At 52.1% G+C, this 24,861-nt stretch overlaps 1 protein-coding gene across 1 annotated transcript in view; it reads right to left on the bottom strand.

Moving 5' to 3' along the window:
• Trim62 (tripartite motif containing 62) overlaps positions 1 to 15,952 on the bottom strand; it is a 28,044-nt gene extending 12,092 nt beyond the window's left edge. Inside the window, exons 1-2 of the mRNA XM_059254999.1 lie at positions 14,940 to 15,952; positions 2,276 to 2,371 (exon numbers count right to left, since the gene is read on the bottom strand). Coding sequence (XP_059110982.1) covers positions 2,276 to 2,371; positions 14,940 to 15,347 — 504 coding nt within the window. The 5' untranslated portion in view covers positions 15,348 to 15,952. The remainder of the gene's footprint in view (positions 1 to 2,275; positions 2,372 to 14,939) is intronic.
• Positions 15,953 to 24,861: the final 8,909 nt, after the last annotated feature.

The following is a 24,861-nucleotide window of genomic DNA, read 5'->3' as shown; positions in this document are numbered from 1 at the left end:
AGGTTCTTATCTGTTGCCTCCTCCACAATATGTCTCTCTAGCTAGTGCACGAGCTCTTCCTAGGGAGGAATGGCACGTTCCCTGTCCTTGTGTACATCCCCAGGCCTGGTGCAGGCTGGAGATCAGACAGCATCATTGATGAAGGGGAGAGGGAGGGAGGGAGGGAGCGGGGGAGCGAGGGAGGGAGGGAGGGACAGACGGACGGATGGACGGATGAAATTGCTTAAGATTATGTCACAACGGTGAAGGCAGACTCCATTTCCTTTCCAGACTAGAGTGTCCAGTGTCCCCAGGACAAGAAGGGATGGATAGAGAAAGAGGATGAGAGGCAGAGAGAGGGGACCAGGAAGTGGCGCATCAGAGTGACAGCCCAGGAGTTCCTGTACAGACCCTGTTGGGTCTTCCCAAACTCTTCACGAAGTCATACATCTTGCCACTAAAACAAACTATGGGACCTCAGGCCTGTCTGCCAGTCTCTCCCGGCTGAACTTTCCTCTCTGACCAAAGTGGGATTGCACTTTCTCACTACCAAATGAGATTTATTACTATTGTTATTGTTTACACACTTCTACAACTCCTTACTACAGATCAGATGCTGTGCCAAGTTTGGAAAGTCCGGCTCTCAGGACTTGCCTTTCACCACGGGGTCCCGGGAATTGAACTTACGCTGTCAGCCTTGGCAGCAAGCACCTTTAATGTGCTGAACCACCCTCCCTGACTACTCTATCGAATCCTACGGCAGAGCGACGCTGCCCTGCCTTTCATTTTGGCTCCTTGGTGGGGAAGGCAGCCCAGCTTACCACATTCCCAGACACACACTGGGTCTGGGGCAGCTGTGGCCCTTTCAGAAACACTTTGCCAAGAACATGTCATCCATCTCAGAGCCTACCAAGGAAAACACCGTCAGAGCAGACGGCCCCCAGGCAAGGCCATTGGAGGGCAGGCAGGCGCTGCAGAGGAACCAGTCAGGCACCAGGTGAAATATGGCCTCAAAGCCTCCATCAGCATTTCTTATATAAATACACCCGTCCAGACAGGAAGCCAGGCTGGGGAAAGGGAGGGAGGCGGGCCCCCCAGCAGCACACAGATGGACAGGAAAGGTGGGCAGGAGGTCAGTGGAGGGGAGGAATGTGGGGGGGGGGGGAGAAGTGAGTAAGAGAAGTGAAGCTGTAGGGGAGAACAGACCCTCAGACACCCGCCCAGCCAGAGAGATTTCCATCTGTTTCTCCTCACGGGAGCAGTGTGGAGTCACCAGATAGACAGAGAAACTAAGGCCGTGAGAAGCATGGAGGTCGCAACCCCGTGGCTGTTTCTCATCTGTGACCCACGGAGGGGTCCTGCTCAGAGGCCCTCTGGAATGTCCTCTGAAGGAATGTATGTCATGACCCTCCCAAGACCACGCAGCGGGTATGTGGCCATGCTGGGACACAGATGTAGGTTACCAATGGCTTCTCCAGGCCAGGTAACCCCAAGGCTCTGCCCCGGCTGCGGTGGCTTTCATCTTGTAGAGCAGGGTCAGCCCAAAGTCATTCCCTAGAGTCCCTCTGTGTGTGAAGCTCTGGATTGGACCGGCCAGAGTCCCCACTGTTTAGATTAGGAAGCCCAGGAATGTGATTTACTCAGTGTCACATGGGCAGTGTTAGGACTGGACCCATCACTCTTCTCGGGTTAGGGACAAAAGGTTCCACCCCATCACTGTAGCCGGAGACCACAGGACAGAATTTTGTCCTACTTTTCAGCGTTGGAGTCAGGTCCCCCTTATCCTCTCCAGACATGGTCTTGCCATGTAGCCTAGGCTAGCCTGAGACTCAACGTCCTCCTGCTGAGCCTCCTCAGTGCTGGGATTACAGGTGTGTCTCACGACACCTGGGTTTAGAGTCCTTATCTCTATGCTTGAGTGCTTGAAGGGAGATGACAGGAGTCGTGGCTTGGAGGGGACATGCCACAGTCGGCTCCTGGGCAGTGGGCCCATTTAATAAGGGAAGAACAAAGAGATACTGCGTAGACCTTGTCAGCGTTTCCTGGTCCCACCCCAATGCCTGTCGAAGCTGAAGAGCAATGGTCCCACTCAGGCACCAAAGCCCTCTGTGGCGTTGGGGGTGGGTCCTGCTCCCCTTCGCTTTCTCAGAAGCTCCACTCCTGCCCACCCTGCCTCTCTCCCACCACACTTACGCACCCGGAAGCCAGGTTTCCTCAGAGGGCAGGAGGATCCATCCTTCAAAGCCCTACCTCACCACTGCCCGGCCCGTCCGTCCCCACAACAGGTCAGGCTCACCTTGGTCTCTGCCAGCTGCCGTTTAAGTAGCTGTAGCGCCTCCGTGTGCTCACGCTCGCTGTCCTGAAGGGCTTGAAGCTGCTCCTTCAGTTCCCTCTGAAACACACACAGGGCCTGCATGGGGGAGCAGGCCACACCCAGCCAGGGCAGTCTTCGATGATGGAGAGCCCAGCTCTGTTGGCAGCTGGGGCCTATCCTGCCCTTGACCCCCAACCCCAACGGCCACCTCCCATTATAGTTCACCCACTATACTCCGTTGAGTATGCTGATTTGTTTCCTAAATCCAAGAGAGAACACTCAGTCATGGTGCCATATCCTAGACCTCTTTTTATTTTGAAACAGGGTCTTATTCCGTAGACCAAGCTGTCCCAGGACTCACTGTGTAGTCCAGGCTGTGGCAATCCTTCTGCCTTACCTTCTCAAGTAGCTAGGGTTACAATCATGAGTCACCAGGCCTCGCTCTCTGGTCCTCCTGATGGCAAACAACCTCTGCACACCCTCTCTCTCCCTGCCCCTTAGCCACTGGCTGGCACCTGTGTGACGCTCTGATGGGGACCCAGATCGCAGTGGCACAGCCCACCGCCGCCGCAGGCTCACGCCTACGGTCTCTGCTTGCCTGGCTGGACCCTGCTCTCAGCCTCCTGCTGGTACTAAGTCACTGCAGCCTATCTGTAGCACTATTGCTACCTCCATTTTCAAGTGGCAAAAGGGCATGAGGAGGTCAAGAACCTGGCCCCAAACATACAGCCTGCACATACCGGCCAGGGCCAGCACGGTGAGCTGGAGCCGGCAAGCTTAATGACGAATCTAAGATGACGCGCAGCAACAAATCCAGGCAGACAAGACGCCACTCTCAGACTGAAAACAGGACTGGGAACCGGGAGACAGGCAGCCAGGAAAGAGCTCGCCATGCATGCAGGAGGCCCTGAGTTTGCTCTCCAGCCCTGATGCACAAAGCTAGCTGTGGTGGCACACGCATACAACCCCAGAACCAGGAACGGGGCAAGGGGATCCCTGGGGCTCACTGGCTAGTCACCCCAACCTAGTCGGTGAGCCCTAAGCCCAATGAGAGATCCTGTTTAAAAAAAAAAAAAGGTGGAGGGCTGGAGAGAGGGCTCAGCTGTGGGGAGCACTGGCTGCCCTTCCAGAGGCGCCAGGTTCAGTCCGAGCGCCCACAAAGTGGCTTGCCACAGTCTGTCACTTCAGTCTCTGGGATGAGATGTCCTCTTCTGGCCTCTGTGGCCATCACACAGGCATGTGGTACACAGACATGCATGCAGGTAAACACTCAGGTACATAAAATAAAAATTTAAATCTTGAAAAGAATAATAACAAAGACAATTAAGTTTTTTTTTAAAGGTGGACTGCTGCTGAGATTCAACAGGTGAGGTTGACCTCTGACCTCCATGTGTGAGCACATACACACACACACACATGTACACACACACACACACACACACACACACACACACACACACACAAATGCCTCCCCCTCTGACAAAAAACAGGCTCAGTGTTGTGATTTTTCCTCTGCCCGGAGTTCCATTTGGCTCAGCAGGACTCTTATGATGGCCTTACTTAAAACATTGATAGTTTGTTCATTATAGGTTTTCTGGCCTTAATTTTGTTTGAAAAGAAAATATCATATTGGGTGTTATTCATGTGGACCCCTGAGGGATTTGGAATCTGCTTCAACCTTGCAGTTCCCTCCTCTGCCCCTTGCCTCCACCACTGTCTCCACTATCCTCCCTTCTCGCTCCCATGCAGCCCAAACGGCTCCCCTCCATCATCCAGAGCTGACTCACACTTGGGACATTGTTTTGGTAGCAGTGGTGCAGGGATGCAACCCTCCGCCTCAGGTACGCTAGGCGAGCATACCACAGTGGAGCCACACTCTCATCCCTCCAGCCTTGGGACTTCGCACTCACTGTTTGCTCGGGCTTAATATCGTCCACTTATCGGCTGGAGTCTTGTCTGACCACCCCACAGGCAGAGGCAGCTCCCTCACACAGTCTTGGGGTCTGCGCTGCACCTTTCCTTGACAGAAGGGGCCAGACTCGTCCACGGCTTGGGTGTGTATGCTCGCCTCACTCATTGCGATAGGACTTTGATGAGTAGGAATCCTGTGCACTTTGCTGTTACAGCTTCCTGTATCCTCAGTGCCCAGAGTGGTAGGAGCACATGGCAGGGTCTGTTTATTTGTCAAATAAACAAATCGGGGTGGAGGTGGGTGGTCCCCAGCGGAGTCCAGCTGTCTTCACTTACTGAGCCTCTAGCCTCTGTATCATAAGCAAGTGTCCTCCCGTCTGTCCTTCCACCTTCCCCATATTAGCCCTTGGGTCCTCCATGTAGGTCCTGACTACTTATCTCCTTCTGTGATCTGCACCCAGTGGCTATCTGGTACTAGCTGGGGCTCCAGGAAGGGGCCGTGTCAGTGAATTTTCATGAAAACAGACCCCGTGCAATCCCGGGGACTCCAGTCAGCTTAGGCCAAGTAGTGCCAGACAGGCTGAGCTACTGGTTCCTATTTTTTTTTTCCTTTTGAGGCAGTTTCTCTGTGTAGCCCTGACTGTCCTGGAACATGCTCTGTAGACCAGGCTGGCCTTGAACTCAGAGCTCTGTCTGCCTCGGCCTCCAGAGCACTGGCATTAAAGGCGTGCACCACCACTACCCAGCTGGTTCCTATTTTTCCCTCCTTCTTACTTATCCATCTTGTCAGAGCAGGGAGGATCCTCGACCAACAGCTGGTCCACTAAACACCGACACAAGAAATGGCCAGGATAACTTAGGAAAGGAGGAATGGAGGACACAGAGTTACCCCGGCTTACTACCTCTCACTCATTCTCCAATGGTTTATTGAGCAGCTACGATGGAGGGGGCACCCCTGAGGTCTGGAGAGACAACAGAGAACAAGGCAGATGCACTTTCCACCTGCGGGGATCTTCCAGTCCAATGAGAAAGACTGACAACAAACAGGAAAGATAAACAACGAGCAAGGGGATGACCGACATGGTCCATGCGCGAGAGAAGATGGCCGAGTGTGTGCCGGGCAGGTCAATTTAGATGCCGAGGTTGGGGAGGTCTACTCAGAGGAAGGTACACGAGCATAAAGCCAGCCAGGAAAATAGGGGTAACAAAAAATATGGGGGTGGCACGTTTTGTGAGAGCAGAGAGCTTCAACAGACACAATGGCTGGAATTCTAGCGGCCATCTCAGTATGAGGCAACGGTGACCACAAAAGTCACCAGCTGAAAGGCTCCCGGGCCTCCGAGTCCTCGACATGCAGGCCTACTGCACTGTAGTGCAGAATGTGGCTCCTTGGCCCCCTGACAGCTTGGGGTCTAATCTAGCTTGGGAATTTGTCAAGAAGTAGATGTTTGGGGAAATGGCTTAGTGCCGCATTCTCCCTCATGGTGGTCCCCATGGGTCCTGTAAGGTTCTGGAAACCCCATTTGTCACATTGTTCAGAACATCCTGGGAATATGGACAAACTCCTCACTGATTTTGAACCCAGGGTCCAAGGAACTGCCTTGCCCTTCTTCCTACATCCATCCAGGGCCAGTGGAGACTTTTCACCCTTCTACACATACACACCAAGGTCTCCTAGGACACCTATGGCACTGTCAGGGCTGGGGACAGAGAAACAAGGGACAGGGTGAACTGGGGAGAGACCAGGACAAACGCACCACAGTGGATTCAGGGATAGTGTTGGGGATATCAGACCTGCCTTTCCTTACTGAGGAGAGGTGGTTCTGTGGGGTGAAGGGTACTCACTGATGCCATCCTGGCCAGAAACCTCAGGCTTGCTGTGGAGTCTGGTCCTGTCACCACACCCACAGCTCCTGCTTTGCCTTCACCATGCCTTTTCTGAATTCCAACCTCAGGACCCCTCTCTGTTCTGTGCCCGATGCCCCCCACAGCAGCTTCAATGGACATAAAAGTGTTTCTCCAAACCTCCAAGATTTCTTCAGAGTCTGGGAAGAAGGGCACAAGGCCTGGGGCAGGGGCAGCATTCAAAGCCCTCTACATCAACCCCGCCATCTCTAGTCATCTCTTGGTCTGCACCTGCACTGCTCAGCACGACAGGCTTCAGCCTCATGAGGCTATTTACATTGGGTGAAAATGAAATGGAGTGGAAAATTCAATTTCTTGACCGTACTGGTCTCATCTCATCTCAAGGGCTCAATAGCCACTTAGGGCTGGCAGCTAGTGCATCAAGCAATACAGACGCAGAACTCTCCGGTGTTCCAGAAAGTTCTATTAGACAGCCCTAAATACCGTGCAGTGTTTGCATCCCAGCCCTTGCTCAATGTGGCCTCTGTTCAGGATGCTCATGTGACTCAGAGGTCATCTGTCCCGAGAGCCCATCTCCCAAACCCTCCCCTGTCTCGGGACATTCCTCTCTGTGTGCAGGGCCCATCCTTACACCGTTGGTGCAAATGGATTCTTCTCCCTTTGAGATAGGGTCTCACATAGCCCAGGCTGGCCTGAAACTCACTAAGTGGCAGAGGATGACCCTGAACTTCTGACCCTCCTGCAGGTGTGCAACACCACATCCAGTTTATGAGGTGCTGGAGATTGAACCCAGAGATTCACACATACTAGGTGAGTCCTCTATTAATGGAACCACATTCCCCAAGCTCCACACACTGTATTCTAACTGTGAGGTTACCTATCAGTCTCCCTTGCTAGATCTTGGGCTCCTGTGGGCAGGGACCGTGCCCTGGAGCTGTTCTCACTCTCGGTACCTAGGCCAGGGCCAGACACATCTAGCTTCTGACTTTTGCTAGGTGAACCTGTTCAGAGACCAGGACATGAGACAGAAAGGTAGGGAGAGCGGCTTAGGAGGACTTGGGCAGGCAGCTCTGGGCCAGCCTCAGAAACAGCTAACCCAGGGAGCCCAAAGCCTGGAGCCCACTGGTAGGCGCAGGAGGCAGACTGAGCTGTGCCACTCGGCACTCTAGCGTCTTCTCTGGCTTCGGATCAGACAGATGTGGGTGAGAAAGTCACCTGCCAGCTGTGTGTCCCCTGTGATGTAATCTAACCTCTCTGAGGCCCAAGGCCCTCATCTGCAAAATGGTGATAAATCATAGGTCCCAGGTGGAGACAGTGATATGTGGTAACAGTAGGATGTATTTCGACCCCCAGGGCACATAACCTGGCATTTACAGGGTGCCTGGGATGCTGTCACTGTGTTCCAACCGAGGCCCCGTCACCGCTTCATGTCCTTGTCCCATGCTGTGTCCAGGCGGCCCCTCCCTGCTTCCTGAGATGGCAAAAGCAGGAAGGGGTGGGAGGGACCATCTGCTCCAACCCCTGCCTTCGCCAGGACGGGAAACAAATCTAAGGGACTGACTGGCCCAAGGCCACACAGCTTGCCAGGGGAGAGTAAGCCAGAAAACTCACTCCTAGTTGAGAGGCCAGTTAGCAAACAGGAAACTGTCAATAAACTCCTAAGTGACAGAGCAGCCGCAGAGGAAGGACATGGTGCGCACAGCTGCCCGTAGGGAGGCTTGGAACCACCGGAGCTGGGAGTAGTGGGGTTTGAGTTTGAATTGTACAGGCATGTCATTATGACCCAGTACTCACAACAGTCTAGAAGGTTCTATCTTACAGAGAGAGGAACTGACGACCAGAGAGGCCAGGCAGCTTGCTTAGGGTCACAAAGCTATTAAGAGAGAGAGAGACGAGGTTCTGGGTGACTCCAAAAACACGTTCAAGACTGACCCTTGAGCTCTCTACTCCCCTTACTCAACAGCAACACTTTAGAGTTGCCAAGTACCTCAAAATCCAGAGCAGCCACTGGGCATCAGGGTTGTGTGAGGCCCTAATCGTAGAGACATCGAATAGTCTGCAGCTAAGTTGGAGAGGCAAAATCTCGAATAGGTGTCAGGGAGAGCAGAGTTCACATGGGGGTCGGCCTGGGATCCAGTACAGCTGCCACCACTTGGCCAGGTCGGTGGCACCTTCCCCCGTCTTGGGTTTCCAACCTGTAAAGTGAGGCTGTAACAGCATCGGCCTCGGAGAGTTGCTGGGACCATTAAACAGCTCGGTTCCTGGCATGACACACCACACAGGGTGGGCTGTCATGGTTGTGGAACCCTGTCCTCCAGGCCGCTGTGACTGTCTGCTCAAGACTGGGTGGTTAGCGCCCCCTCACAGAAATGGGAGAGGGGCCATCAGATTCTCACGTGAGAGTCCAGCCACCCCGCGCCTCCTGCTCCCTCTGTTGTGTTAACCCCGCCCCAGCTTTGGGGGTGTATAGGAGGTGGGAGGTTACCTGAAGGAGGATAAAGCCATTTATGTGACTCGTCACCTACGATATTTCCAAGACATGGCTCTGGAAGCCATCCACACTTCTATAAGCAACCTCTCACCCATTCTCCAGTAAAGGAGCCTAAACTCATTGGTCCACCAAGTTGGGTGCAGGCATTTCTCTGGTTTGCCATTGCCCTCTCTGTCTGACAGAACACCCAGAAAAGTCACGCAATTGTCACCCTAAGAATGAGAGAAACAGGACCTTGGATCACAGAGAACACTGGAGTCCGCCTTCATTTCTGATGGGAGGGCAGAGAAGGCAGGTGACCGGGCTCCCCTGGCCATTCCAAGTGGTAAGGACTGGTCAGGCAGGGTATACCTGATGTGTGCAGGAAGTCGCCAGAGTCAGGCAGGTGGCAGGTGGGTAGAGTCACAAACTGGAAAGGCTAGCTAGGGCCAGCTGGGCTGGAGTGGAGGCCTTGGATGTCATCTGGGGAGAGCTGGAGTCCTCAGTCCATCAGATCTAGTTCATTGCAATGACAGGGAATGGGGGTGGGGCACTGTGTAGGTCTACATAAGCACACAGCTGAACAGCTCTATCATCAGCTGTAAGGCCCTGGGGCTCTCCATCTATTTGGAAGGATCAGTTCAGAGGAAGTGGTTACAGAGAGGACAGAACCAGGGCTCAAAGGCCCAGACTACTCTACTATGAAGGTGTCCCTTTTCCTGACCCTGGGGGGCAGGGGGGTGGGGGTGGGCAGAGAAAGATGCTGTAGAAGCTACCTTGACTCTGGCCTCAGGGACCCTTCTCATCTCCACGGAGGCCACACAAGCTCAGAGTCAGAATCCTGACACTGCTTGCCTGTGGTCCTACCCAGAGTCACCTTGCTCAGTCCCTCCCCTGGGTGCTCCTGCTCCTCCTGACAGACACGAGCTCTTCTCTGGCATCAATATTTTTGAGGGCAAGCCCTCCCTGTGCCCCTTGGAGCCTCACAGTCCCTGGCAATACAGCTGCTCTCCTGTCCCAGGGCCTCCCACAGACGGCCATGCACCGCTCCAGGTGTGTAACTGACAGTCTACACGGTCTGCTCACATCTGGCTCTGGTTCCCCAGCATCTTCAGGATCAACTTCTAACCTTTGAAGCATCCCCCCCACCCCCATGCCACATCCACATCCAGGGCCCATCCTAAGCAAATCAAGCCTCTTTCCAATCCTTATGCCCTCCCCCAACAACTGTCCATCTGTATGTGTGCCCACATATCCATGCCCCGGCCATATTCATGATCCAAATTCAAGTTCCAATTGACTTATTGGTGGTATGATCTAAGAACAATGTCTGTGCCTCAGTTTCCCCATTTGTAAAATGGGGCAATGGTTGTGAGTATTAAAAGAGAGAGGGAACAGCCTGGTGGTGATGGTGCACGCTTTTAATCCCAGCACTCGGGAGGCAGAGGCAGGCGGATCTGAGTTCAAGGTCAGCTTGGTCTACAGAGCTAGTTCCAGGACAGTCAGGGCTACACAGAGAAACCTTGTCTTGAAAAACCATAAAAAAAAAGTGTGTGTGTGTGTGTGTGTGTGTGTGTGTGTGTGTAACACACTCTGTTCCTTCTCAGTGTGCACCCAGCCCCCTGTGCTATAGCTATGGATGTCTTCCTTTCCTCTGTTCACACCCTCCCTGGCCTGTATCACTTCGGTGAGTTGGCTAGACCTTGGAAACAGCTCCCTATTCAGGAGGGGGCCTGACCCATAGAACCATGGTAGGGCCATGATCAGGTACCTTTGTCCTGGGTTCAACACAGGACCAACCCTCAGCAGCTGTACAGGTATTAAGTCCAGGACAAAACATTAAAGTCAACCTTGAATCCAAGTTTGATCGCACCTCCAAATCTTTCATGCCCACCCTGTATCCAGCAGAGCTCAAGGTAGGGTGGCCAGCCAGACTGTGACCTTGGACTGACTGGGTACAGGGCTCTGGCAAGCCTATTTTCCTATCTGTAAGGTGGGGAGAGTGGACCAGAGGGTGTCCAAAGCTCATGTAGTTTTGGTTGCTACCCAAGGAGACGGTCAGAGGGCTGATAAAGAGGCTGTGCCTTCCACCTCTTCCGCCTGCTTATAGGGAAGACTCAGGCAAGTTCCCAGTCTCCCAGCCTCAGGGAGTGTCTGAAGAATGCTGCTGAGCCTTGACCCTCTCTGGATGTAGGGACAGGAAGGGCTATCTCAAGGGACTGTGCCCACCACACAGCACCACGTACACCTGAAACACCCACTCCACTCCACTCTTCAGACTTGTATTTCGCCACTATCAACCTTGTCCCCAGACAGTTTTGTTCCAGAAAATGAACATTCTGGGGGGTGTCGGGGGACAACTTCAACTCTTAGCTCTACACTGTGACCTGAGCTCTGTGCAGCTGGACTAGGCTTCCTGGCTGCCCAGACAGCTTCACGGAGAGGAGTGTGGGCGCCGCCAGCCTCACGCTCATGCAGGCTGCTGTGTGCACAAAACCCTGCCCTGTCCCAGGAGATGTGATGGCAGAGGGCCATTTCCCCAGGACAGGAAAACCTCACCGGTCTCCTTGACCAGGGTACAAAATAAGCGCTTTTGTGGCTGTCACTAGGTAGTGACTCTCTCTTTACACGGAAGGTGAACAGTCTTCCTCTGACTCTCATGTCTTAGATCAGAAGGGGGGCAGGAAAGCCCATGCCTTCCACTCTGCAGAACAAGTCAGAGCCGAGATTTGAGCCCCACACCCACGAGCCCGCTCTTCCCTCCTGGGCTGACTTCTTCTCTCTCTCATCACTGTGCCCAGCTTGTCAGGCTCCCATCCAAGGCCCAGCCCTGCTGCCTTTGTTGGCGTGAGGCACACCTTAGGAAAAGCTCCAGTGATCACATGAGGCCTGGAAAGGGACGCTCGGATGAATTGGATCCTCTCTCTGGGGGTCAGGAACCTGAGATGGTTAGGGAGCCGGATGCTCTGCTTGATCAGGGTGACATCCCAGCCATCTGCCCTGGGGTGTCAGCCGGCACCAACAGACTGTGTCCCTAGTCTGGTCTTCTGCTAAGAGTGCTTGATACAAAAACAGGCGGGGTGGGCAGGAGACAATTCTGAATGATGGATGAGGAGGCCAGAGAATGGCCCTGAGAGGCGGCAGAGAGGCTGTACGTGGCCCGGTTGGACTGGCCCCAAGTCCTGACCCTGACACTCACCATCACTTAGCTTTGCAAGCCTGCCTCCATTTACAAAAGGAATAAATCACAACGGTACCCACAGCAGGTGTTATGAAGACCACGTGATGCATTACAAGACAGCTGTGGGCAGCCCTTGGCTCATGGACCCCAAACTCTTTGGAGATGAGTTCATCCCTCCCCTTTGCTCTGTGCTCCAGGTGCTCATCAGTGGTGGGAGGAGGGGGGCATGCACACGCACACGCACACACACACACATCGGCATGAAACTTTTACACAACTATACAGTAATTCTAGCCAGGCTTATCCAGAGGTAGGATGAGGGATATTTGGCCTTTTATATCATATTGCCCCACTTCCTGTGTAAATATTATCATTAGAATAAGTACAGATGTCTAAAAGTTATGCTGGCTGACTGTGCCAGCCACAGTTCTAGGCACTTCGAATCAAGAACTGTTAACCTTTACGACGCCCTCCCTGGGAATGTAATCGATGACACCTGGAGACTCAGACGACTGAGGTGACCTGACTGAACTCCTGCAGCACGTCAGGATGCACCCCCTGGAATCTAGGGTACAGAACAGTTTTGTATGGCAGGTCAAGGGGTCAGAGGCTCAGAGATAACAAGTCATTTTCCTAAAGTCACACAAGCAGCATATGGCAGGGCCAGGGTGGAGCAGCCTGAGGATAAAGACAAAGCTATTAATCCTCCCACTCCGTAGTCTCCAAGATTTAGAATAAAGGTAACTGCTGCAGGCCAAATTCTGGGTAGGGGGTCTGGAGACCCCAGCTGTGTGTAAGCCTGGCCTCCTCCTGCCTTCAAGACCTTGGGTAAGTCTCCCCCCACCCCCCACCAGTTCTCCATCTGGCAAGTGAGTTCCACACCAGGTGCTCTCTCAGGCTCTGCCAGCTCTGTCCGGCATTCCCTGGGGTAGGGGCCCCAGCACAGGGGCCACTGGCTGCTGGGGGAAGCAGAGCTTGAGGGTGGAGGCTGCCCAGTTCTCAGTTCAGCCACAGTTATTGAGCCTGATTTCCTAGGAGGCAGGAGAGGCAGATGGGGGTGGGGCGTGGCCTCTCGGCGAGGGGAGGCAAGTTTCTCTGCCACCATCTGCCTAAGTCCAAAGGGGACATCAAGGCGAGTCTCTTTCTCAGGTGAGAGAGGTGGGGATGGAAGTTTAGTTCTTGAGAGATCTCAGGAGGAGGAAGGATGGGAATGTGTGCTGCTCCTCCTACCCTGGCTAGACACTTCAAATAAGTTCTTTCCAGATGAGCCACAGCAAGGTCCAGGCGGGGAGGGAGGTAATTATTTCCTGATTAAGTTCTTGAGGGATGGAGAACTTGCTACTCGAAAGTTAGCTGACTCTGTTTTCTTTTTTTCTCTTTTCTTTTTTGAGACAGTGTTTCTCTCTGTAGCCCTGGCTGTCCTGGAACTTGCTCTATAGACCAGACTGGCCTCAAACTCAGAGATCTGCCTGCCTCTTTCTCCCAAGTGCTGAGATTAAAGATAAATGTTACCACTGCCTGGCTATTTTTTTTTTTTAATATCTTCTACTTCTAAATCCTCTGGTTTGGGCCAGCTTAGACCAAGCTTTGTCATTCATTCATTCATTCATTCATTCATCCACCATATTTTTTTGGGGGACAATAAACTTACCAAGGAAAAAGCCGTTGAAACCTTGGGGAACTGTCTACTATTGGTATCCCAAAGCCAGGGAAGAGAATTGCTGGGTTGAAATAGGTTAGCTTGTAAAAAGGATTCAAATAAGCTTGGGAATCACTTTATTAAACAGACTTAATCTTAAATCGACTCAAGATTTCTCCAAGCCTTTAGTAGGCAAATGTGAAACCAAGAATTCTCTAATGGGGAGACTATGGAGATATGCAATATTATCCCAATAATCTGACCTCGGAATGCTTCCTTGCAAAGCACCACACCTGAGGCTGGAGGGTGGGCTCAGCAGCCAAGAGCTTCTGCTCTGGCAGAGGACCTGGGTTTGGTTCCCAGCACCCCCTGATGACTCATAATCATCTGTAACTCCAGTTCCAGGGCATCTGACACCTTCTCCTGGCCTCTTAGGTACCTCACAAGTTCACGGTGTGCATACACACAGGCATACACTCATACACATAAAATAAAATAATTAAAAATAAACAAAATATCATACTTATTGATAAAGGACATGAAGGAAAATGTAGGTCTCAGTATGTGTATATATCTATATTTCTCTTTATATGCATTTCTCTTTCTATGCAAGCATATATATAAATATATATAAATATGTATATATAAAGCATATACATATATATATATATATATATATATATATATATATATATGCCAATGGAGCTTGAGGGAAGCTCTGGAGGGAAGATGTCTTAAGTGGAGCCTTGGGAGTTTTAAAGACACTGATAAGGGTCCTGGCCCTCTTGTCAGTGACAATGTGGAGGTTTAAGGGAGATTAGCTGCAGTTGAAGGCTGTGTTCAATTGAATACTCAAAGATTTTCATGTAGATGACTTCAACAGGGGTCATCAAGAGGCCCTGGTGAGTCCTAGGGGCCTGTCTTCACCTTCCCCTATCAGCTTTGAGTCTAATTCTCCAAATCTTGAATTTTCATTTCCTGGTTCCACTCTCAATCAGCCCCTTCTCTGGTTTAAATACAAAACGGTTCTTGCCATATTTGAACTTGATCCCAACCTTAGACCCTCACACACCTTGACCTAAGACTTGGCACCCAAATCTGCCCTCGGGGCAATCTGCATGTCTTAAGCTTAACTCCCACCTGCATGGCACAGCCGAGGCCGGGTCCTCACTCTAGATCTCTATGAACATCTGGAGCAGCAAGCCGCACCCACAATGCCCTCAAACCTGCCACTGTGGCTGCATTTAGAATAGCATATTCCCCATCCCCCCATCCCGCGCTAGCTGTGACAGTGGTCCTGCCCTAGCCCGAAGGAGCTGATGTCTCTCCTTCTGCCTCAGCCAGCATCTGGTCCAGCTGTGACTCCCTCTCTACCCATCATTCCCACCCCACTCTCTCCGACGCACGGACTCCCACCCCAGATACGTCTCAAGCCCATTCGATAGAGAGATGCCCAAGGGCCACGCCCCCTGCCCCGCCCCTCACCACAACCACGCCCCTCTGGTATTAAGTCGGCCTGGGGCCCTTGCCTCTAGTGGAACCCTGACCCCACCCACGTCCCCGCCTGCCTGCCACGCACCTGCAACTCCTCGAAGGCATCGTCGATGCCGGTGACCTGGTGCTGCTCGTGCAGCGCGGGCTCATCACAGAAGAAGCAGAGCAGCGCGCGGTCCGTGAGGCAGAAGAGCTTGACCTTGTCATGCGCCTGGCAGGGTCGCGCGGCGCGGCGCGCGTTGAGGATGGCGTCCAGCGGGAAGGCGCTGTAGCGCTCCACGATGTTGGCCAGCTTGAGACTGGGCGCCAGCGCGGGCTCGGCGAACGTGCGCCGGCACTCCGGGCAGTCGCGGGCGCCCTGCGCCTCCTGCCGCACCCAGTGTTCGGTGATGCAGCGGCGGCAGAAGTAGTGCTCGCAGCCCAGGCTCACGGGGTCCTGGTAGATGCTCAGGCAGATGGAACACAGCAGCTCGTCCTTGAGACTGCACGCCATGGCGCCGGGGGCGGTGCGGAGCGGAGCCCGGGAGGCCGGCAGCCGGCGCGGCGCGATCGGGGGCGGCACCCGGGGGCCAGGCCCACGGGGGCACGGGAGACAGGCGCCGGGGAGCGCGGGGGGCGCTGTCTGCGACGCTGGGGACTCGGTGGCTCGGTGCCGAGTGGGGGCCACCCGGGATGCGAGCCCTGGAGCTCGGTTTCGAGATACTAGATGTCCACCAGCGATGGGCGCTGGAGGAGAGAGGCGGAGGGCGTCCCAAGGAAGGGGCTCCAGGCGAGGAGGGTCTAGAGGACCAGACAGTCCCAAAGGATGGATGCTGCGAGAAGGAGATCCCGAAGCGGGGCGGAGGCCACAGTGGGGCTGGAATCCTGGGACCCGGACAGCTTTGGGAGCGGGGCGAGCTGGGGATGGGGAATTCTGCGGGACAGAGCAGCCAGACCCAGCCGCACCGCGGCTTTGCCCGGCAGAGCAGAGGAGGGGTGCCGGCCCGCTCAGCTGCCCGACCCTGGCCGCAGATCCCGGCCCCGCGCGGCCCCTTACCCGCACCAGCTCAGCGGCCACCGCTTCGGTCCAGCGCAGCCTCTCAACCCGGAACCAGCCGAGTCGAGCTGCCCGGCGCCCTGGCTCCCTCTCCGCCCCCGCGGGCGGGACCCAAGCCGCTCCGCCCCCGCGGCGGGCGGGGGAGGGGCGGGGCCTCCAGGCTCCAGATCCCGCCTGGCCTCCACAGTGCTTCTGGCCACTAGGGACATGGAAACCAGCTGTTTTGTTCTGGGTCTGCACAGCTGGCAGGTTTGCTTAGGGTTCTGGCGGCAGGGGCCAAGAGGAGAGCTAATGCAGAAAAGTGAGAGGCCAGCGCCCAAGTAAGGACCATCTCAATGGACGGTCAATTTTTTGGATGATCGAGATTTGAGGAAAACAATACTGAGTGTTAAGACAAGACGATGCTGTGTAGTCTGCATAAAACATAACGTTTGCATAGATTGTAGGTATAAAATTGGAGACTTGCCATGTTGGCTTAGGCTAAGTTCAAAGCTGCCACACACCTAAGCCCTCAGGTCCTGTTTCCTCTTCACTTTCTTAGGAACGCTCTTAGTAGAACATTGTGGCGAGAACCCTGGCTAATGCCTGGCCTCAAGGGTTCTTGCCATTCATCAAACACTTCTGCACTGCTGCATTGTGTGTGTGTGTGTGTGTGTGTGTGTGTGTGTGTGTGTGTAGGTGGTGTAGGAGAGAAGGAAAAGGTATAATGAGAGACTTTGTCTTTTGTGCCAGATAGAGAGGAGGTAAGGGATTTCTAAGTAGGTGTGTGTGTGTGTGTGTGTGTGTGTGTGAGAGAGAGAGAGAGAGAGAGAGAGAGAGAGAGACAGACAGACAGACAGACAGACAGACAAAGGGAGGGAGAGACAGAGAGAGAGAGAGGGAAGCACATGGGGATGTCCATGCTGTTCTGTATTGTTGGGGTGGGATGGAGAAGAGGTTTGGGGAAGGTGGAAAGTATGGGGGTCTTTGTAAAGAATTTCTTGAAGAAGTTGAGCTTTCAAGCAGGGAATGACCTGTCATGGTTTGGGTTTCTGGAAGTGTTGAATGCTCGTTACATCATCAGGACAGTGAAGGCAGGGACCCTTTCCCATGCACGTAGTGCTGGGCACAAGTAAAATGGTACAGGTGAGCTCAGCAGCAAAGCTGAGGCTGGCAGGGGGAAGGAAAGGATAGGTCCCGGGGAGCTGGTGACCGTCCTAGTGCCTGCCAGAGGTCAGCTCTGAGTTTGGCCGCTGATGACTGTGGGTCAGGAGAAGGCCATGGGGTTAAAAGTTAGCGGTGGATAAAAGGGGGTGATGGAGAGGAAGCATTGAGAGCACATTGCATGACTTTTCCTGTGGAGACATGAGCAAAGGTTTGTTCACCCCAGACAGGCACCTAAGGCATGGTGAACCAGTGAGTTTATTGGGATTAGTTACAGGAGCAGGGCTGACTCAAAGGCAGCTGCATCACTGAGGATCCCACCCCAGCATGAGTGACAGCTCGTGAAAGTTGCATCCTTAGGGAGCCCTGCACAGCGTTCGGGTGGCTCAGCATGCCGGAGAGTCCCCTCTCCTTGTCAGTCGCTTTGAGGCTTGTATACCCTTGGGGAGGGGCTTAGTGAATCCTGTGCCCGTCCGCATTTCTTGAGACTTGGGGGTTTTGTTTAACTTTTTGGGTCTTGTGAGCCTCTCCTCTTCTTGGAAGGAACATTTCATGCAAAGGAAATGACGACGCAGCCGAGTGGCTCCCCAGTGCCCGCCTCTTCCACCAGTGCGTTCACCGGAGTTAAACTTTCCTGAAGTACAATTTAAGAAAGAAATGCTTAATTCTGTTGGTACACCCTCCACCATCCTCTCCTGGCTCCTGTTTCACCTTGTGAGAGACGGGTTGGTTGCTCAGGAGACAGCTATTCCTTGCACTCAGAGCCTGGATTCCGTTCAAGTGGCTCTCTATCCAATATGATCACAGGAAGGCAGACCTCAGTCCAGTTCCAGGAGGGAGTTGTATTTGATCCAAATTATGATGGTGGCATCCCTCTTGTCAGTAATGGATTGGTCATTTCCGACTTGGAAAACAAACCCGAGAGAAAGACTAAGGATGGGGAGACTTCTGGAAGGAGTCTTTCCGTGCTTTGGCATTAGAGTAGCCGTGCCGTGCCTAGTCTGAGCATGCAGCCAGTGCCTGAGGAGAGGGAAGGATCCATGGGGTCCTGTCACTTGGCAACTTAAAGAATCCTGACTGATACTTCGACACATATTCCCCCACCACCTTTTTTCCCCCAAAACAGAGCAGAGTCTAAGTTATTGAAGCAATTGGAGAGAAATGATAAAAAAAAAAAAAGGCTTGGTGATGTATAAAACAGGCTGTGTTGTTCAGTGTGTATTTACTGATACACGCAAGCCTTTTACTAGGGTCTGAAATATACTATGCATTTTGCAGGCTCGATGGAAAAACAAGAACATATTCTTACACTTACACAGGGCATTATTGGATATGAGTCTCAAAGCAGTCTTAACCAGTTTGGATCATGGTCCCCATTTTACCAAGGAAAATGCCAAGATACAGAAAACAGGAGTGGAGTAGAATCACTGGCTGTCCATCAAAAGTCCTCCTCCTGTTTGTTGATGGTAGTAGAGAAGCAATCAGAAGAAGTAGCTGGTCTGCCAGAAACTGAACTTTCCAGCTTCCTTCACATCACAGTGTGGCTTTGTAACTCAGCTCTTCCCAGTGAACTGTAAGAAGAAACAGACCTTAAGGCAATGAGCTTTTGCTCTTCCATGCTGTGTCCACTTGGGCCACTTATATGCCAGGAACTTAACTTCAGTAATCCTTCAAAGGGCTAACAGAGCAAAGATATGGAAGGAACCTGGGATCCTGAATGACTGTGTGGAGTGGGACCACCCGCTGACATGGATGTGAATGAATGGTGTGAGCTAAGACCAAGCTGACCATAGTGTAGACCACTTGTTTCTAAGAAACATTTTTTGGGAAGGGAAGGGGGAGCTCTTCAATAGATACTATTGAGTGAAAACAACCACCACCACCACAACAACAACAACAACCCCACAAATATATGCAGACACTTAGACATGAGCACATGTGGACTTATGCATACACACAGACATGAATTTCAGACCAAAAATTCTGCAGAACCACATAGCAATTCTAAGTGTGTGCAGCTGTGGGCTGGAATTGTGAGAGACTTTAACTTTTTCATTATATAGCCCTACTTTTTTGTATTTAGAAAAATAAGGATTTAATTGAGCCTTGTTATTGGTAGATTTCACATTTGCAAATTCACCTTCTCTTAAAATCTGGCTTGAAAACCAATACTTGAGGTACCAACTGTAGATCAAAGATATTTGAAAAAAAAAATCACTGGTGCTAAACACAAACAAGCTTTTAAATTGTTATTTCCCTCTTAACAATACAGTCTAAAATGGCATAGCATTTTCATATGTTGGATGCTATAAGCAATCTTGAACTGATTTAAATCTATGGGCAGACATGTATAGGTTATATACAATATAATGTCATTACACTTGGATTTGAACACCCGTGGATTTTGGTTAACGTGAGAGTCCCCGAAGATCTTGAAGGATGGCTGGATATTTAAAGTATCTTTAAACAGAAACATGCATAAAATGCAGTTACATATTGATAGATGGTTGAAAATGTGCTCAGGGACTTACTTGCAGGAACGCAGCAGCCCTGTGTTTCCTCTCAGGGCAGTGACTCAGTATTTGTAAAGTCGGTTCTTGCACTGACTTTATAGACCGTAACTACCACGAACAGTGAGAGGCGGCTGTATTTAAAGCAGTTATGTGTAACAGCACTTACCAATGCAAGGTACCAACACCCACGTCCCTTTCCATCTAGGTAATGCTGGCTCAGGCCATTGGCAGGGAAGAGGAGGGCGAAGGTCTGAGTGAGCCTCTTGAGCCATGCACTGATCTGGGTGCTTCCTGTCATTATTGTATGAAAATCTCATAGCAGCCCTCCGGAGCTGACATTTTTCTCTGCAGCTGCAGAGCTGGAAACCGCGAAGTGGCCTGTGTGAAACCAAATCCAGCAGGCGATAGAAGGATCTTACACCATGCTGCTGGAGCAAGTGCTACCAAGTTAGCTGTTGGGTCTGCCTATCCACTCTGTTTGTAAGACTCCAAGTGGCCTTCCAGTTCCCAAGCCCTCCCCACGGGGTAATTCTGAGGTGGGGCTCCCCATTACCCAAAGCCTTACCCCGGCCCTTCTAATTCAGGGAGATGCCCTGCTGCGACCTTGCCTCCTACTGCTAGAGAGAGTAAAGCCCCTGTGTGGGACTTCTCTGTTTCCAACCCTCAGGGTATCTATAGAAACACGTAAGTGCTGGGCGCCATGAGGCAGTGTGAAATGAACCTACGGATGGAATCTACACACTCCTATCTTCGTTCACCCGCCTTCCCCCAGCCTCAGAGGGTGAAGCTGGCCTGAAGTTCAAAAGGAGTTCCTCCACCTCAGCGCTGGCCCAGCCCCACCCCCAGGCCACCTCTGGATTCTGGCTCTTTCAATTTTCCCCTTCTTGACTCCATTTCTGCCTCCTTCCTTGTCACTGGCTGCTTGTCCTCAGGCTATAAACATGCTCAAATTTCTCCCAAAAGGACACTCCCCGATTCCCACACCGGTCTCCCCTGCCAGCCACCACCCCTTGCCGGCCTTTCTCTAGCCCAGCTTCCTGAAAGAATCGTCTGCACCTCCTCCCCTGCCATGTGCCAGCCCACGACTCCACTGAATTCACTAATCATCTCCTAATTGCCAATTAAAAATAGCTTCTGATGTGCAGGGGCCGCGGTATGAAAACAAACCCAAGGAAAGAGCTGAGGAAATTTAAATGTTCATTACTCCTCCATCAGAAGGACGTAAACTTGCATTATACCCTTTATCACATGTAACACACACCACACACAAGGAAAGGAGACACATACACCACACACATGAGGAGAGGAGACACACACACACACATACACACACATGAGGAGAGGAGACACACACACACTCACACACACGAGGAGAGGAGACACACACACACACACACATGAGGAAAGGAGACACACACACACACACACACACACGAGGAAAAGAGACACACACACATGAGGAGAGGAGACACACACACACACCACACACATGAGGAGAGGAGACACACACACACACACACACACACCACACACATGAGGAGAGGACACACACACACACACACACATGAGGAGAGGACACACACATACACACACACACACACACCACACATGAGGAGAGGAGACACTCACACACGAGGAAAGGGGACACACACACACACACACACACACACACACACACATGAGGAGAGGAGACACACACACCACACACACTCACACGCATGAGGAGAGGAAACACACACACATACACACACACACACACACACATGAGGAAAGGAGACACACACATGGAAGGAAGATACACGCATGTGCACATACACATACACACACACACAGAGAGAGAGAGAGAGAGAGAGAGAGAGAGAGAGAGAGAGAGAGAGAGGAGATCTTTAAAAACAGTCTTGGATTCTCTCTCTAAACCAGTGTGCCTTAGTGTGGTTTCTTCCAAGAGCTGAGATTGAAAGATTCCAGTAAAGACAGTCTGTTTGGGGAGCACAAACAACTGGAATAGGGAAGTGGGAAAGCGAGGTGGGGAAGGGCACATTTTTATCACAGAAGACAGCTAGAAAGTTACTCTGCAGGAAGCCCCGGGCAACAGTACAAAACACTTATCTCAGAGTCATTTCCCCAGAAAGGTACAGGAGCTGGAGGTGTTCACTTGCCATCTTGGAGTGCCGCGACAGCATCTCAAAGGTGTGTGATTCCGTGACCCCAGTAAGCAACAGCCAGCTAGCTCTCAGTAGTTCTGGGGCTAGGAGTTGCCACTCTTGGGGATACACTGCCAGGTGTGAACAATAAGAGCAGGGCAGTGACAGAATTTGTTATGGCCTCCCCTCTTGCACTTGCTCAGATTCCTTCACAGCCATTGTAAGTTCACAGGCTGTCACCGCTTCTCCATGGTGGCGGTCATTCACAACGGAGTAAAAGGAGAAAGAAGATCTGGGCTGTATGACTGTGTACAGGACTGTGTGGGCCTGGATACCTGCAGGCTCAGCATTAGGGAAGCTGATGCTGATGTAAGAGAAAGAAGTGGGGGAGGTGGAGGGAGAGGAAGAGAGGGAGGGAGGGAGGGAGGGAGGGAGGGAGGGAGAGAGAGAGAGAGAGAGAGAGAATAAGTAGGGGAATGGGCGGAGAGCAGGGCAAGCTCTAGTCCCCATTGCTTAGACTGTAACTACTCGTCATCCTTCTCTCCCCTCCTGGGTCAGCACAAGTTACTTAAATTGCCAGTGCTGGGCTCCTTTCATTGCCCAGGGTTTGCCCAAAGTTTGTGGGAAGCCCCAGACTGTCAATGAGCAGATAGAACCCAGTTGGGTTAAGCTGTGAACAGGCCCTCTCTTCTCTCCCTACCCTCTGAGATCTAGGATCTTCACCCTAACAGAGACTAAAGCATTGGAGATAGGGAGCATTGATTTACCAGGCCGGGTGTTAGCATAAAGGTGACAGGGGTCTGTTACAGACCGCTGCCAGTTAGGGATGCAGTCCACCCACGGTGCTGTTGGCTCAAGGGACAGAAGGGCATCAAGGACAACTCATGCCCACTTTCTAGATGGTGCCTCAGCTTCTGCCTCCAGGTGCTTGGTTCAATGTTGGTTGTTTGGTTTTATGATGGCAGCTGGTGGGTGGTATACAGCAGGACAACCTGAGTATTAGTCGCATGCCCACTTCTTCTACAGTCATGTTTGGGAGAATTCCACATCCTGTGGGGGCTCAGAGAGAGGTGCTATCCAAGACACTGTGAATAGAGAAGGTAATTCAAACTGGTCAATTCTACGAAGTCCAAGGAGAGTCATGGTTCTTCTAGGGCACTCTGCCCCCATTATAATCAACCATCTGCAGCTGGATGTTCTCCAAGAGAGGCAAGAGCTCAACTTGTATCTGCTCTGACAGATTGGACGCTTGGTGGTGGCAATACCTAGATCAGCTTGGTGATAGGGATCCCATGCTGTTGGACTGCACACAGCTTCTATTCCTGCCACTACGGCTTCTTGGTTCACTAGCCAGTTGGGCATACTCCGGGATGTTTGAGAAGAGAGGCAGACTCATTTCCACTGGATGAGTCATTCCATTTACCCGGATATTTGGGGCTTGCTAAACGAGGGGTCTCTGGCAGACAATAAAATGAGACAGAGCTTCACACACCTGTATCATTGCCCACTGATGTGCCCACAGACTTCTTCTTTAGACCTTGTCTGTAATTTTAAAATTTCACTCTTGACTATACCATTCAAACTTCCCAGGAGTCCTGACCTTAATCTACTTTCCTTTCTATACCAAACTGATGATTTGATTGACACACTGCTTGAAGTTCCGCAAGGGGAGGACGGGATCTTCCCTGACCGCCATTCTTTAGGGTCCCTGAGAGGGGCTGTAATGCAAGAACTCTTTTTGTCTTCCACCGATATATTGAGTTAGCCTTTCCAGTGCATCCAACACGGTTGGGCACTTGAAACCTATGTGGAGCAACGGGGACATGAAGGATGTGCAGACACACAGACACATGTGTAGAAAAACTGGGGTCAGGTGGGTCGTGCCCACTCGGATGGAGTTGTACCAACTCTGCAGGAACCTGAAACCTCAGCGAGTTTATTATGTACAGTATAGGTCCGGAGGAGTTAGCTAGTCCTGGTAGGAGATGTCTGTAGGTGAGCAGTCTCAGCTGTAAACATCTGGGATGAGAAGTTACAGTTGCTAGCTTTGTCACGCATGCACGCACGTACGCACTACCAACATTCATTCATACTTGGACCAGAGGAGGGTTCCTGTATCCCCCAGAGCCTAGCCCCAGGTTGGAGGAAGGTTTTGATGAATTCCCATGGATAGGATGCCTTGGATTTTGACATAGCTGTGCCCATGTCGACAATACACATTCACCCATGCTTCCTCTGCTTCTCAAACTCCAGAAGCCAAGGAGAGACACTTCCTCCTTGGGTCAAACGGTCAGAAAGAATCCCCGACGCCGTCATAGGTGTGAACTGGCCGGACAGGCCCCCCTGTAAACAGAAGTGATAGCACAGGGGTGCTGATCTGACTTCTACAGCTTGCTTTTGACAGCTGGTTCTGCAGGCTCCGTTTCCAACCTGCTTTGGATTGCTGGGCACATTCCTGACTGGTTTGGCGGGGCTAACGAGATACAACCTACGATGGGAAGTTCTGGTTGCGTGGTCGGTCCCTGTGTGGCTAAATGCTCAGTGTCTATTAAAAGCAACACTAAGTACTGGATTTCAGATACCGACTGATCCCTGGATCCCTCAGTGCTTTCGCCCAGCACCCCAGGATTCTTCCTCAGGATCTCTATGTGCTAGGATACTTCTATCACATGCACAGTGTTCACACAGTAAATGGATTGGAGCAGCATTTTCACATGGGGCGTATCCTGTCTTCAAATCCTAGAAGTCTACTGAATGTGTCTTTCTAGGCTGTAAGTAGAGAGCCTGTTTGTCTTTCCTCAGAAGGGCTGTTACCGAATGTCCTGGATCACTCAGTCCCTAGCAGCTGGGTCAGAGCCCAACTGTTTTTTTGTCTCCCATTCTCTTATTCTGTCCTCGTATCACACGGCTTTTGCCATTTTGGAATCAGAGCAACTAAAATTACCCTAAAGAGACAGAAGATTGGGCCCACTGGGGCTGAGGGGATGGCCCAGTGCATAAGAGTGCTTGCGGTGCCGGCATGAGGGCTGTGCAATCCTGAGGACCCATGCAGGCGTGAGGACCGGTGCAGGCATGAGGATCCCTGCAGGCGTGAGGACCCATGCAGGCGTGAGGACCCGTGCAGGCGTGAGGACCCGGGCAGGCATGAGGATCTCTGCAGGCGTGAGGACC

Source organism: Peromyscus eremicus, chromosome 2 (assembly GCF_949786415.1).
Source record: "Peromyscus eremicus chromosome 2, PerEre_H2_v1, whole genome shotgun sequence".
In the NCBI taxonomy this organism is placed as follows: domain Eukaryota; kingdom Metazoa; phylum Chordata; class Mammalia; order Rodentia; family Cricetidae; genus Peromyscus; species Peromyscus eremicus.
Note: the sequence above shows the minus strand (reverse complement) of the source record. Positions and strands in the feature narration are given on the sequence as shown.